At 42.7% G+C, this 14,011-nt stretch overlaps 1 protein-coding gene across 1 annotated transcript in view; it reads left to right on the plus strand.

Annotated features, from left to right (window-relative positions):
• The window catches only part of LOC121019819 (ectonucleotide pyrophosphatase/phosphodiesterase family member 7-like), a 32,636-nt gene extending 18,937 nt beyond the window's left edge, over positions 1-13,699 (plus strand). The window contains exons 3-6 of the mRNA XM_040459629.1: positions 6,641-7,267; positions 9,339-9,585; positions 10,762-10,885; positions 12,875-13,699. Coding sequence (XP_040315563.1) covers positions 6,641-7,267; positions 9,339-9,585; positions 10,762-10,885; positions 12,875-12,929 — 1,053 coding nt within the window. The 3' untranslated portion in view covers positions 12,930-13,699. The remainder of the gene's footprint in view (positions 1-6,640; positions 7,268-9,338; positions 9,586-10,761; positions 10,886-12,874) is intronic.
• Positions 13,700-14,011: the final 312 nt, after the last annotated feature.

The following is a 14,011-nucleotide window of genomic DNA, read 5'->3' on the forward strand; positions in this document are numbered from 1 at the left end:
TTCTTTTTTTTTTTTTAATTTTTTTTCAACGTTTATTTATTTTTGGGACAGAGAGAGACAGAGCATGAACGGGGGAGGGGCAGAGAGAGAGGGAGACACAGAATCGGAAACAGGCTCCAGGCTCCGAGCCATCAGCCCAGAGCCTGACGCGGGGCTCGAACTCACGGACCGCGATATCGTGACCTGGCTGAAGTCGGACGCCTAACCGACTGCGCCACCCAGGCGCCCCTAGCTTTGTGTTTTCTTAATAAGCTTCCACTGTCATCACTTCAGAGTAGGACCTCCTCCTTGTCTTCCCCAAGACACCAATCTTTGCTCCAAAGATCCCCTTGGCACCGGCGCTTCACCTCTATGCTCCAAGGTACACTGGGTGTGTCATGTTGCAAGATGGTGCCATTGCAGCTCAGAATGCAGGCTGCGGACTTGGACACCTGGAGCAGGATCCAGCCAGCTCCACTCTTCTCCAGCTGCATGACCTTGGGCAACAACCTCCTCTGGGTGTGTGATTTGCCCCAACCATAAAATGAAAACTGTCAGAGTCCCTGCTTCTTAAGCCCATTGGGAGGGTGAACTGAGATAATGCACATGTCTTGAAAACTAAATGTTCAAAAACTATTAGTCATTAAAGGAAGTTGAATCATCTTAGAACTTCAGCTGGTCACTACAGCTCTAAACCAGAACTAACCAAAGGAACTTTCTTTGATTACGGACATGTTCTACTGTGTTCTTTCCAAAATGGAAGCCACCAGCCATGTGTGCTTATTGAGCCCTTGAAATGTGGCTAGTGAGACTGAGGAACCAACTTTTTAACTGCATTTGATTTTAATTAATTTCAACTTAAATCTAAATACCACATGTGGCTAAGGGCTACCATATTGTACAATGTAGCTTCTAGATGAATCACAGGGAGTTGTCAATGACTCTACCTTAGCTTCATTTTTCCCCCTAACTGTTGGGCTCTAGATTCCTTCCTCTTCTGTCACATTTTTTAAAATTTTTTTAACATTTATTTAGTATTCAGAAACAAGAGAGACAGCATGAGCATGGGAGGGGCAGAGAGAAGGGGAGACACAGAATCCGAAGCAGGCTCCAGGCTCTGAGCTACCAGCACAGAGCCCGACACAGGGCTTGAACTCACAAACTGCGAGATAATGACCCGAGCTGAAGTCAGACGCTTAACCAACTGAGCCACCCAAGCGCCCCCTTCTGTCACATTTTTTAACTTTGAAGCAGAGACCACCATGCAAATAAATTCTGTCCTCCCAAGAAAATAAGATTCATAACACTACATGTCTAATACTGATTTAAGTGCTTTACATTTATTAATTTATAACAGCTCTTAGGTGGGTGCTACAATTATGCCCACTTAACAGATGAGTAAACTGTTAAACAGAGCAGTGCCATAACTTCTCAAAGTCACAAAGCTTGCAAAAGGCAAAGCTGAGATTTGAATTCACTCAGGGTTCAGCAACTCTTAACTCTTAACCATAACAGAATATTATTTCCTTGGCCAAAACATTTAGCCATGGATCTGATAGTGAATCTTACTGCTAGGGAGATCTGGGTAGTCTTCATTAATGCACTATTCAACTTGCTATGATATTTGTTCATTGGCATGAGGGTTCTGGTAGCATTCTTTCCTGCAGTTTTTCTTTTTTTTTTTTTTTTAATTTTTTTTTTCAACGTTTATTTATTTTTGGGACAGAGAGAGACAGAGCATGAACGGGGGAGGGGCAGAGAGAGAGGGAGACACAGAATCGGAAACAGGCTCCAGGCTCTGAGCCATCAGCCCAGAGCCTGACGCGGGGCTCGAACTCACGGACCGCGAGATCGTGACCTGGCTGAAGTCGGACGCTTAACCGACTGCGCCACCCAGGCGCCCCTCCTGCAGTTTTTCTTATTCACAGTTCTTGTCTCATTGCCATTTATTTTCAGGACTTTGTTTCCTTCTGCTCAACTCATAATCAGAGTGTTCTTCCTCTTTGCTGAATTCATAAGTGGTTATGCAGAAAAAGGATCTGGTTCAGGGCCAGGCGACTGAAAACACGCCATTCATTTAGCAAGTGAAAGTCATGTTGGTGCATCTCTCATTCTACCACTGATATCTCCTGCCATGGGACAGAGCCATTGCCCAGCAGCCTGAAGAGATAGCAGGAAAACCACTGCATTCAAGGCAGACCTGTGGCCCCAGGTCAGCTCCCCAGTAACAGGATTCCAACTGGCCCTAAATGTCATTCAGGAGCCCATATGTTTTGCCAGGCAGGGCTATGGGGGGGCGGCCTGGCCTGTATCCATCACTGGGAAAATCCATCGTTCTCCTGAGTCTCTTCCAGGCAGGCTTTGTGGAGATTGATGCATTCACCTTTAATAGGACTAAAATGTTTTCCTTCCATGACACTAATGCTGCCAGAGTTCATCAAGATACACAAGCATTGACATGCCTTACACATGATGCCTAAAAGATGGGATTCCTGGCCACCTTTGCGTCCATTAGTCATGGTCCATGAGCATATCCACACTCCAGCAGGACTTCACTAATGGTCAGGGTATGAACAGAGAAGCTCCATTTAGAGCAAGCTCATATTTTAAATGAACATACCTGATAACTGAACATGATTAATGGCTGAGGTGGTTCACCATGTTCAGAAGTCCTAATCCTCAGAGAAAGGCAGACAGCCATGACTGTAAGATCCAAGAAAACCATAAAAACCTAGGGGCACGTTTCACCTCTCTATGGAGGAGCTATAGAGTGTATTAAGGAGTGAAATGGCAGAGGACGATCCAAGTGAGATCCCCATGGCTTCCAAGAGTCTGTATCAGGACCATGGTAGGCTATTACCAGGAGGGGATTCAGAGAGACGGTGGGGAGTTTAGCTATGGTTTTCAATGTAAGCCAAGTCTCCTAGACAATAGCTTCCAAACTTGGAAGAGCTGTGAGCAAGATGGTGCCAGGTACTTCTGCCTAGAGTGTTAATAACAGAATAATTCATCCCAATATTGGCCCAAACCATGTTTTTATAATGCATCATAAAGGCTCTAAGAATAATAATCTGACCTCCAAAAGGGTGTGGGATGGGGAGAAAATAGAATCTTGGCCGTCTGGCTCCTTCTGTTCAGTGACTCCTCTGGAGCACAGAAAAGCAATGAAAACGCTCAGACTTCTGAATTTCACATACATACAGTCCATCTCTTTCCACCCAGTCACTCCCTAGAAGGAGGAACTAACTCCTTTCCCTAAACCACACACACTTCCCACCAAAGCACAACCATGATAAAATGTTCAAGGGCCTTCCTAAAACATGTGCACCTTGTGACATTCACTCTGTCACCTAAAGGAAGAAATAAAACAAAATACAAAACCAAACTGAAACTTCTGCTCTAATGATTTGTTCTGAAGAGTTTGGTGGGATCTGTACAAGGATTTTTCCCATAGTAAGTACCAACTCTTGTTTTAAAAAAGCAACTTAAGAATAATATCCACATTGATGCAAAACTACACTAAGGGAGAATAATGAACCTAATAAAACCAGCGATTTTCCAATTGCTATTGCTACTGGAAACACTGATTATGCTAATTAAAGGGTAGAATAGTAAATACCCACTCTTTTGCATCCAATTAAGTGCTCAGATTATTTCTCAGAAGTATTTGTTGAAAATAGCACTTTTGATTATCATGGGTCCCAAATAAACAGAGTCGTGTGTGTGTGTGTTTGTATGTGTGTGTGTGTGTGTACACACTCAAATACACATTTATCTCCGGAGCTCTTTTCATGGAGTAGTGTAACTCTTAAAATTCCTATGGGACCAAGTAAAAAAAAAATCATACAGCTTGGGATATCTTTAAAGAAAGTGTATGTTGAGAACACAGCACAAGAAAACAATTTCAAGTTGGGAACATGTGAGATTTAACACACAAACATCAAGAACACAAATGGATAGGCAAGGCTGCCTAAGTCCCTCATAAAGTCAATGTCAGCTTATTCTAGATAATAAAATAGCCAAACTATGTTGTACAAAACGTTGAAAGTTTTATCCTTCCAGCCAATTCCATACTTCAGAGCAAAGTCAATTTATATGTAAGTTAAACAAAGTACCATCGCTAAAAACTGAGAATTATGAGTAATGCCAATCAGAAATGCAATAAATAAATATTAGAGGATTTGCAAGTTAAAGCAACCATATAAATTCTATTATCAGAAATGAAAATGTGTTGCCTGAAGAGATTACAAATAAGACGCTAGAACCCAAAAAAGGAAGAGCTTCTGTAACTATTTCCATAAGTTAATCAGGAGTGAGACTAGGATGGGTTTTGCACCCACTAAAGGAGATGCAATTCATACATTCATTCAACATGCGTTTAACCAACAATTACCACCTACACTGAACCAGGCCTATTCTAGGTCCCAGGAAAAGAGTGGTCAACAAAATCAACATGGCCCCTGATCTCCTGGAACTCCCATTCTAAGGGAGGGAAATAGATAGTAAACAAGTCAACAAAGTAAGATAATTTCAGATTGAGTAAAGTTTTATAGAAAATAAAACTAAATCACATAATAGAAAATGAATGCTGGAGGGCAGAGGGCACAATATTTCACCTATAACTATGGATAGCAGAGCTTCTGGAGCCTTGTGAAGAATTTAGTATTAAGAATTCTGCCTTTTTTTTTTTTTTTTAAGTAGGCTGCACACCCAGCATGGAGGGAGTCCAATGCAGGCCTTGATCTTATGACCCTGAGATCAAGACCTGAGCTGAGATCAAGAGTCAGACACTTAACTAAGCCACCCAGGCACACCTTAAGACTTCTGTCTTACTTCAAATTTCCTAAAAGTAGAGCTTGAGGCAGGGGTTTAGTGCATGTGAGGCATTGAGGGAGAGTTCTCAGGAGATAGGAGTAAGGGAAACTGACAGGGCAGGGTTTGAAAGATAAATGGTCCCCAAAGTTGGATACCAGCTTCAGTATGATCCCACAGGGAGCTCTGGCGCATGAATTACACCCCATGTTATCCCAGCCTGAAGCAAGTAAGCTGGTCTTTTGTCCTCCCATTACTCAATTCCTGGCCATAGGCAGCTGGGAGTGAAGGACCAGTATGGAACAACTTTCCAGGTGAGGCAAGATTTGGCCACTTGGCTAAAGGTAATTTTCCAGAACATGGAGCAGCTGAAGTGAATGTGAGTTTACTGGCCCAGTAAGGGGATCTGGGTAGAAAAACAACAGCATCTCCTACAACTTCCAAATTGCTTTCTTGTTTCTCTCTCTTAAACAGTATATAGGAAGTTTTCATTACTCTCTATTTATACTCTTCTGTTCATTTGTTAATCAAACAGCCACAACCCAGGTGCCATTATCCCCAAAGTCTTCCTGGTCATTTATTCTCCATACCAAATCAACATAGTTACACCAATCTTGGTTCTACTAAAACCAATAAATCTTTTGTGTTTTTCAGAACATTCAAACCTTGGGTGACACAGCAAGTGCCACAATACAGCCTTCAAGTTAATAGCTTTGCTGAGGCAAAGGAAAATACTTGCTCCCCAAATACACAAGTCATTCATTCATTGAACCAAAAATCTATTGAGCCCCTACTATGTGCCATGTCCTGGCTGAGTAGATGCTTTCCAACAACAGGACTTATTTAGTGAGATGTGTTCATCTTGTTGTGAACTCATTAAAGAGCATATATAATTTTTTTTTCCTAACAATTTTCCCAAACTTTGTCAACAGCCACCTTTCTACTGGGGAGATTACTTAAGAATATTTCATAACTTTGCAATCACATGTGTTGTTAAAACAATATATTGAGTTATATCTGGTTCAAAGCTTTCCTCAGCCCTTACTTCTCCTCCCCAGAAGTCCCAAGATCAAATCTCGTTGGCTCTGACTGGGACATGGGCCCACGTCTGAACCAACTGCTGTGGCCAATGGATGTAGTGCCCTCTAATTGGCCAGGCCACAGCCACATCCCACTTCTGGAGCCTGATGTGGAACCAATACATCCCAAACCAGCCATGAAGCAAGGGCAGAGAGGAGAGCCTCTAGGGGAAGTCAGCGCTCTCTGAACCAGCAGAAGGATATTGGGTGGTAGGCAGGCAAACTGTCCACTATACAATTCAGCAAAGGCTTTATGGTGATTTTCTATACTTGGAGGCAAAGAAAAGACTACCTAGCACATGCCAAAACACAATACCCAACACTTTACCTTAAAGTTATCTGGCTTAATCCTCACAAAAATACCATCAACTTTTTGGCATTTTACATATAGAAACCCTGAAGCATAAGAGGTTAAAGAACACACTCACCATCAGCAACTTTTTCCTCCATTCCAAGGGACTTTTTTTTTCATTTTGCCATCTCTAAAGTTGGAGTGCATCTTAAAATCAGTGGAGTGTCATGGTTTAACTGGCAGCATTTTTCTTCCAGTAGCACATAAAATAATAACATGTCTTGCAACTAACAGTGTTTTAGATTTGATGAGATCCTGGTGAAGCCAGGATGAATGAAATCCAACCCCATCTGACTCCAAAGCTCACATGTTCTCTATGCCTCTGGACTAGGGCAGAGATGTCAACAAGTCAGGCTTTGCTTATTTTATAAAAGATATAAGATACAGCCCTGATAGAATTTTCTTCTTGTACTTGCAGGGGAGGAAGACAGCATCATTCCACTATCCTGGGGGAGGTGCAAAGTACAAAGGGGAGGCTGTCCAGCGGTCCCTGGTGGAGTCTCACACTCACCCAGACAGCAATGAGACAGAGTGGAGGGAGAACATAGATATTGTCATGAACTGGTTCACCAAGGAAGACTTTGATTTTGTGACTCTGTACTATGGAGAGCCAGATAACGTGGGACACAAATTTGGGCCTGAGACGGAGAACAGAAGGGTGATGATTCAGCAAATTGACAGAACCATCGGGTACCTGGTGGAAGCCATTAAAAGGCACAGCTTGACCAAGCACCTCAATGTCATCATCACATCAGACCATGGCATGACCACAGTAAAAAAGAGCCCCAATGTCACTGAGATCCTCTTGACAAACTACATCAAGTTCAAGGACTTGGTCAAGTTTGATATCGTGGACTATGGTGGCTTTGGGATGATCCTGCCCAAACCAGGGAAAGAGGAAGCTGTTTACCAAGCACTGAAGAATGCACATCCTCACCTCAATGTGTACAAGAAGGAGGAATTCCCAGAACGCTTCCATTTTGCTAAACACAAGCGGGTGCTGCCAATTGTGATGTACGCTGACTCTGGTTATAACATCAATGGGGTGAGTCGATTCTAAAATGAATGAAGCCATCTTGGATCTGGGAGACAGCCTATAGAGAGAAACGATTCTGAAAAAAAATTAAAACATAAGTTGTAACCCACTGTTAGTTCTAAGTGTTCCCCACCATGTCTCACCCAACCAACCCTGTCCCATGTTACTGCTATGCAGTTATAATGACAAACATCCCCGACCAAAGCTCTGTCCAGCACTGTACTAAAAATTTAACATGAGTTGTTTCATTTTTGTCTTCCCATCAACCCAAAGATAGATACTCTTATTTCCCTTGTTTTATTTAATAATGAATAAGCCAAAGATAGAGAGAAGTGATTCAGGATTAGAAGTATAAGGTTAATGTTTGAATCCAAGCCTGTGTGCTTGCTTGATCATTATGCACAGATCACCAGTAGATTCACCAAAAATAACCATGTGCTGGTTCCCCTTTACACATATCAAGGAGAAGGAGGAGGAGAAGGGGAAGGAGAGGGACAGGGAGGTAGAGGGAGAGGGAGAAGGAGAGGGAGGGGGAGGGGAAGAAGGAGGGTGATGGGAAGGAGGAGGAGGAGGAGGAGGAGGAGGAGGAGGAGGAGGGGAGGGAGAGGAGAAGAAGGAGAAGCCCTGTTCATACACACACACACACACACACACACACACACACGCAAATTATATACAAATGGTCACAACAGCATTATTCATAAAAATCAAAAAGTGAAAACAAACCAATTGCCCATCAACTGATGAATGAATAAACAAAATATGATATAACCATACAATGGAATATTATGTTGCCATTAAAAGGAACAAGGTACTGATACATGCTACAACTTGAATGAACCTTGAGAACACTATATTTACTGAAAGAAAGTAGATACGAAAGACTTTGTATGATTCTATTTAAATGAAATGTTCAGCACAAGCAAATCTATAGAAACAGAACACAGATTGGTGATTGTCGGATGGGGAAGGGGGAGAGATGTTGGGAAGAAATGGGGAGTGACTCCTGAAGGGTACAGGGTTTCTTTTTGGGGTGATGAAAATTGATGGTGGTGATAGTTGCACACCTCTGTGAATAAAATTTAAAATCATTGAATTGTACACTTTAAATGGGTACATTATATGGTAATTATACAAATTATATCTCAAGAAAGCAGTTATGAAAAAATAAGCAAGCCTAAAGAAGAAAATACCAAAATCAATGCTAATTGTGAGACAGATTTAAGATGGTCTGGTTTTTGTTAACTATCAACCAATAATTCATGGCAGAACAAAATGTAAGTGATGTTTAAACACTGCATGACAGAAGACCATCCCAGAAATAGTTTGAAGAACACTTGTCCTAGGCTATGGACATGAGCCAAACATTATATTTGCAAACTGTTCAGAGTATAATAGGTATAGGAAAATTCATAAGGTTATTGTTTAGCGTTGGTGGAAATAGTCACAGTAAAATGCAACAATTACTTGATATTTTGCAATCCCTCACATGACCCAGAACACTGAGGATGCATGCCCAAAGCTAAGTTCTTGCCAAGGAGAAATTCCATAGCCACTGGCCTCTTTCTAAACCTGGTTCATGATGTAACAAGTTGAGAGTGATGTGAAGGAATTTAATGCAATAGTCACATTCCCAACATAACCAACCAGGTTTGAGGGAATAGGGAAACTTCTGAACTGACCATTAGAAAATCCTTTGGGTCTCAGTGCCTCTCACTGAGTACACTTCTCAGATCCCCATCCACCTGCCTGACTTAATGTGAAGTGGGTGTTACTCTTCTCTCTTCAGGATTAAGGAACTTGCAAAGCACAGGAGGCTATCACCAGAGGCACTATGTTTCAGCTTATTATTGTCAGTAGTACCTTCTTGCTGTGTCTAATGGGTATACTTTCTTTATTCTCTTTCTTAAAGATCTTTCATTCCTTGCTCTTCCCTTTGGCACTGCAGAGCAGTGTCCTTCCTTGTCATTTAAATTTTCAAAGGTTTCATGGATCTGACAAGCATGACAATAACTAAGGGACAGTTTTCTTTCAGGGGATTGGAGTCTAAAATGGCTTTTTTATTATTATTATTTTTCAGCAACTAATAATATATTTCAACAAAGGAGATCATGGCTTTGATAATGTCTACATGGACATGAAGACCATATTCAGAGCTTTTGGGCCAGATTTCAAAAAGAATCACCTAGCTGAGCCTTTTGACAGCATCCACATCTACCCACTCATGTGTAAGCTCCTGGGGGTTACCCCTGAACCCCATAACGGCTCCCTGGCAGTCACCCAGGAAATGCTTGTGCAACACGAGCACAATGAGCAGCAGCAGCCAGGTGAGATACAAGAGCAACCACCAGAAAACTGGCAGTCTGATCTATTCTGTCCTGAGATACAAAAGAATGAAAAAGAGGTTGGGCGGGGGAGTGAGGGGGCCACTGGTAGAATCGAGCAGAATAATCCTGTTTGTCCAACAGCTTCAGCATCTGCAGGGCAAGATAGCAGCAGCTCTTAAACAGGTAGCAAAGGAAACAGGGAATCCCTCCACGTGCTGGTGACATTTCATACAGTGCCTCTGGGGCCAAAGGAAGGCTCTCCGTAGACAGTCAAGCAATAATCCTTCTGATCCTTAGAAATCACATGCAATCTGCCCCCCTGATGTCCCTTGTAGTACAGAAAAGCAGTCTTCCTTCAGCAACTCAGCCTTTGCTAGTGCCTGGAAGAAAGCTGCTCACAGTGAAGGAAACCTTACCATTCCACTCATTGCTGAAAAAAGAAGGAAGGAGGAGTTTCTGTAAATGGGGTTGCTAATTCTTAAGACTTCAAAACCTTAAACCTGGGTGATATAAAGGAAGAATGGTATAGTCTCTAAGAATGCAGTTGTTTGCAACCAGTGGCCAGCTTTTCTTCAGCCAGGAGAGACTTAGATGCTGTTCAGTGATTTATCATACTTAAAGCAACTACACTCAATCAAAACAGAGTATAAAGGACACGCTTTTCCCTTCTTCTAAGCCACTGCACACGATTTTCTTGTGAACTTACAGGATGCAGGCCATTTTGTAGGAAACTACTTAAATGAATGACCAACTCTGGAAATTATTGGGATTTTTTTTTTTAAGTTTTAGAGTTTTGCTATAACTATTTGGCCCCTACCCCGTCTCATAGCCCATTGGGAACCTGGGGTAAGGTGTCTGACTGCTGTCAGTTATTGATTAGCAAGATGTCCCACCAACTGATTTTCAGCAAATTGGCTTTTAGCAAATTGGTCACTTGGCAAAGTGGTCATTAGGCAAATGGGTCATTTGGCGAATAGGTCATTTAGTAAATCGCCTTTCAACGACTTGCCCTATGAGGTTTCTCTACAGTGAACACTTTCTTGGGTTAAATGTACATTTCATTTCCATAATTAATATTCACCAGAGCTTGGATGAAAAACTTCCCGAAGACCCAGGAGCAGCGAGAACAGCCTCTTAATAATCAGACAATTAAAAAACCATCTTATGTTTTATCAGGAGCAGAGACACAGAAGACATTCCCTCTCCAGAAGATAGCGTTTGGCCTCGGGATTGTGACAGGAGTTCTTGCCGTTCTGTGTGTTGCTAGTGTGATATACACAGTCATTCGTCGGAAAAAGAAGTGAGTATTCTTTGGGTTTCCCAGGGTTTATCAGTGTACATTATAATAATCCACTTCAACCATTTCCTGCACACCAGAGGGGATCCAGCACTTTGAGAACCCAGCAACCAGAGCCAGGTTCATGACTTGTAAAGTGAGCAGTCACTCAAGGCCCAGGGCTCAAAAGAGCCCTCAACTTGGTTTAATAATCTACTAGTCTGTCACCATTTCAGAATTCTTGATTTTTTATTTATTTTATTTGAGAGAGAGGGAGAGAGATAGACAGAGAGTCCCAAGCAGGCTCCATGCTCAGCACAGAGCCCAATTCAGGGCTCATTCTCACAATCCTGGGATCATGACCTGAGCCAGAATCAAAAGTCAGAAGCTCAACCTACTAAACCACCCAGGCACCCCAGAATTCTTGATTTTTTTTTAACAAAGACCCTGCATTTTCATTTTGTACTGGGCCTCCAAAATTAAATACCAGTTGCATTAGTTTTCCACAGCTGCCATAAAAAAAGTACAACAACGTACCTGGCTTAAAAGAACAGGTACTTATTGTCTCACAGAACTGGAGGGGAAAGTCCAAAATCAAGATGTTATAACGTCAAAGCTGCCTCCGAAATTTGTATGGGAGAATCCTTCCTTGCCTCTCTAGCTTCTGGTAGTTGCTGGCAATCATTCGTATTCCTTGGTTTATAGATGCATCGTTCCAGTCTCTGCCTCCATCATCACATGGCCATCTTCGCAGTGTGTCTCTGCCTTTACATGGTGTTCTCTTCTCTGGTGTCCATGACACCACTCATGGGATTTAGGGCCCTCTGTACTCCAGGATTACCTCACCTTAATTATATCTGCAAAGAGTCTATTTCCAAATAAGGTCACCAATACCATAAGGTCCTAAGTACCAGGGGTCAGGACTTCCAACATATTCTCGGAGGGACACAATCCAACCCATAACACTGGTTCTGCCAGTGTTACAGAGCCTTGGTGCACCTCTTTCTATATATCAATAGTTATATCATTAGACTGATCCTCCCATATTCCTTATTATACCCAACCCTGACCATTCTTCTGCTTTAACATAGCTCCTGTCTCAATAGAATGGAGGCCTCCTGAACACTATAAACAGCCTAAGGGAAGTCAGAACTTTACTTAACCTTAACTCCATTACAAAGCCCACGTTTAATGTAATTTATATTTGAACTATAAAAATTTCCTATAAGTTGAAACATGACCTATAAAGGTCTCTATGCCCTGAAGCAACATTTTAAAAAGAAATCAATTGGTCCTTTTCTACAGAAACCATCAGCTATAGGAGAGCTAAAGGAAAACTTCAATGTACTGATTGAACTGCCATGCCCACAGCATAATTTCTAAAAGGCAACTATTCTGTACGGTTAAAATATATTAGATGGTTGTTGTTGTTGACGTTGTTGCTGTTGTTGTTAAAAACCTCCAACCCAGAAGTTGAATCTTTAATGTAGCGTGGGCACATACACATCCCCACTCGCCACTGGCAGGACCATGGGATGGGTCCTAATGCTTCTCTCCATATCAACACTCCCCAGAAGTTTTACTTTTTGTGGTACCTAATCTTCATTTACACCTGAACACACACCTGTGAGGCCCCTGGGATGTTAGCAATCCCTTCACTGTCTTAATTCTTCCAGATTCAGATCTGAGATATGTGGCCTTATGAACTCTGTCCCTCCCTAGAGCCCACACACACCAAAATAAAGGTTTCTTCTGTGTGCAAGTCAGTGTCATAGACCACTCGGGGTCCTTTCCCAAACTACATCCCATCTGGCATTAGGAAAGGCTAAAACAGCCTAGATTTATTAATATCTTAGTATAACGTCATACAGTATTACTTATTATGGCACTGACTGTACATGCCCTTTTGCTCCTCAGAAGAAACGCAATTAATAGCTACTTTGTGTGTTAACAAAATAAGCCTAGTATTTATAAGTTTGACCCTTTCCCATTGGTTTTCATTGTCTACTGCAGGCAGAGAGCTGATCAAATGAGCAAAAGTGGACCAATCGGCCTGGCCCAGTTCTGAAGCATCACTCCCTTAAGACCAAGCCTTGGCCTTGGTTAAGGGTCATCATATCTCAGATGATTCTACCTCAGGATACCGTGAGGAAGAGGATTTCTGCAACATCAGACCCAGAAACCATTAATTCCGTGTAAAAACACATCAATAATCACGGCCCACCCTCTTGATTTAAATCAACAGTGTGGAGAGAATAAGACAAACCGTTCCTGTGTCAGATCCTGTGCTCACTTGGTACTGGTGGAAGAACAGATATGAGAATAAATGCATTCCATTAGAATTAATTCTTCTCTCTTGTTCTCTTAGCTGAGCAGGGCTCAGTGTTTCTCATCTGAAAGGGGTAATAAGATTTAATCTGTCCCCTCATCTACCTTCTGCAAGTATATTTAGCAAATTAGCTCTCAAGACTCTTCCAAATGGAGTTTTATGAGAGATGTGCTAAAGTAAATGTGTTAGACTTTGAACACAGTTCAAACTCCAGAGGCAGCACCGGTGGGTTGCTGCCTATCCTGCCTCTCACTCAAGACATAATAACGTCTAATGGAAATAATAATTTTTTTTTCTTTTCTTCCCCCTCCTCAACCACCCCCAGGAACTTTCTTACTCTTCAGATTCCTTTCCCTACAAAGTCAAAACTCCTGCTGTAAGTCCTCCTAGTTCCTGGAGCTCGCCTGCACGCTTGCTTCCCCCTGAGCCCCTGAAGGGCAGGGACCACACCTGGGTTTCCCTCACCGGGCACACAGTAGGTGCTTAATAAGTGGTGAAAACAAGGCTGGTTGGATTAGGGACGGACCGAGGCCGGGGGAGTGGGGGTTGTGGCCTGGTATTAAAAGAGGTCATGGAAAGGACGTGACCGCAGGCTGACCTCGCCAAGCTCCTCGCCCCTTCCCCGCCCTGAATCCACCTCAGCGCACGGGTGGGGCTTCCACCCGGGAGGCGGTTCGGGGTCACCACCCCAGAGCACCGCGCTGTGGAGAGGACGCAGACCACAAAGGGGACTAAACCCCGCCACGGCCTCCATGCGAACGTTTAAGATTCTGACACAGGGGCGCAGCTCATCTTGCAGCGCCCAGTAGGTAAGGCCTGAG

Source organism: Herpailurus yagouaroundi, unplaced genomic scaffold (genome assembly GCF_014898765.1).
Source record: "Herpailurus yagouaroundi ecotype Mexico unplaced genomic scaffold, PumYag 222, whole genome shotgun sequence".
Taxonomy (NCBI): Eukaryota; Metazoa; Chordata; class Mammalia; order Carnivora; family Felidae; genus Herpailurus; species Herpailurus yagouaroundi.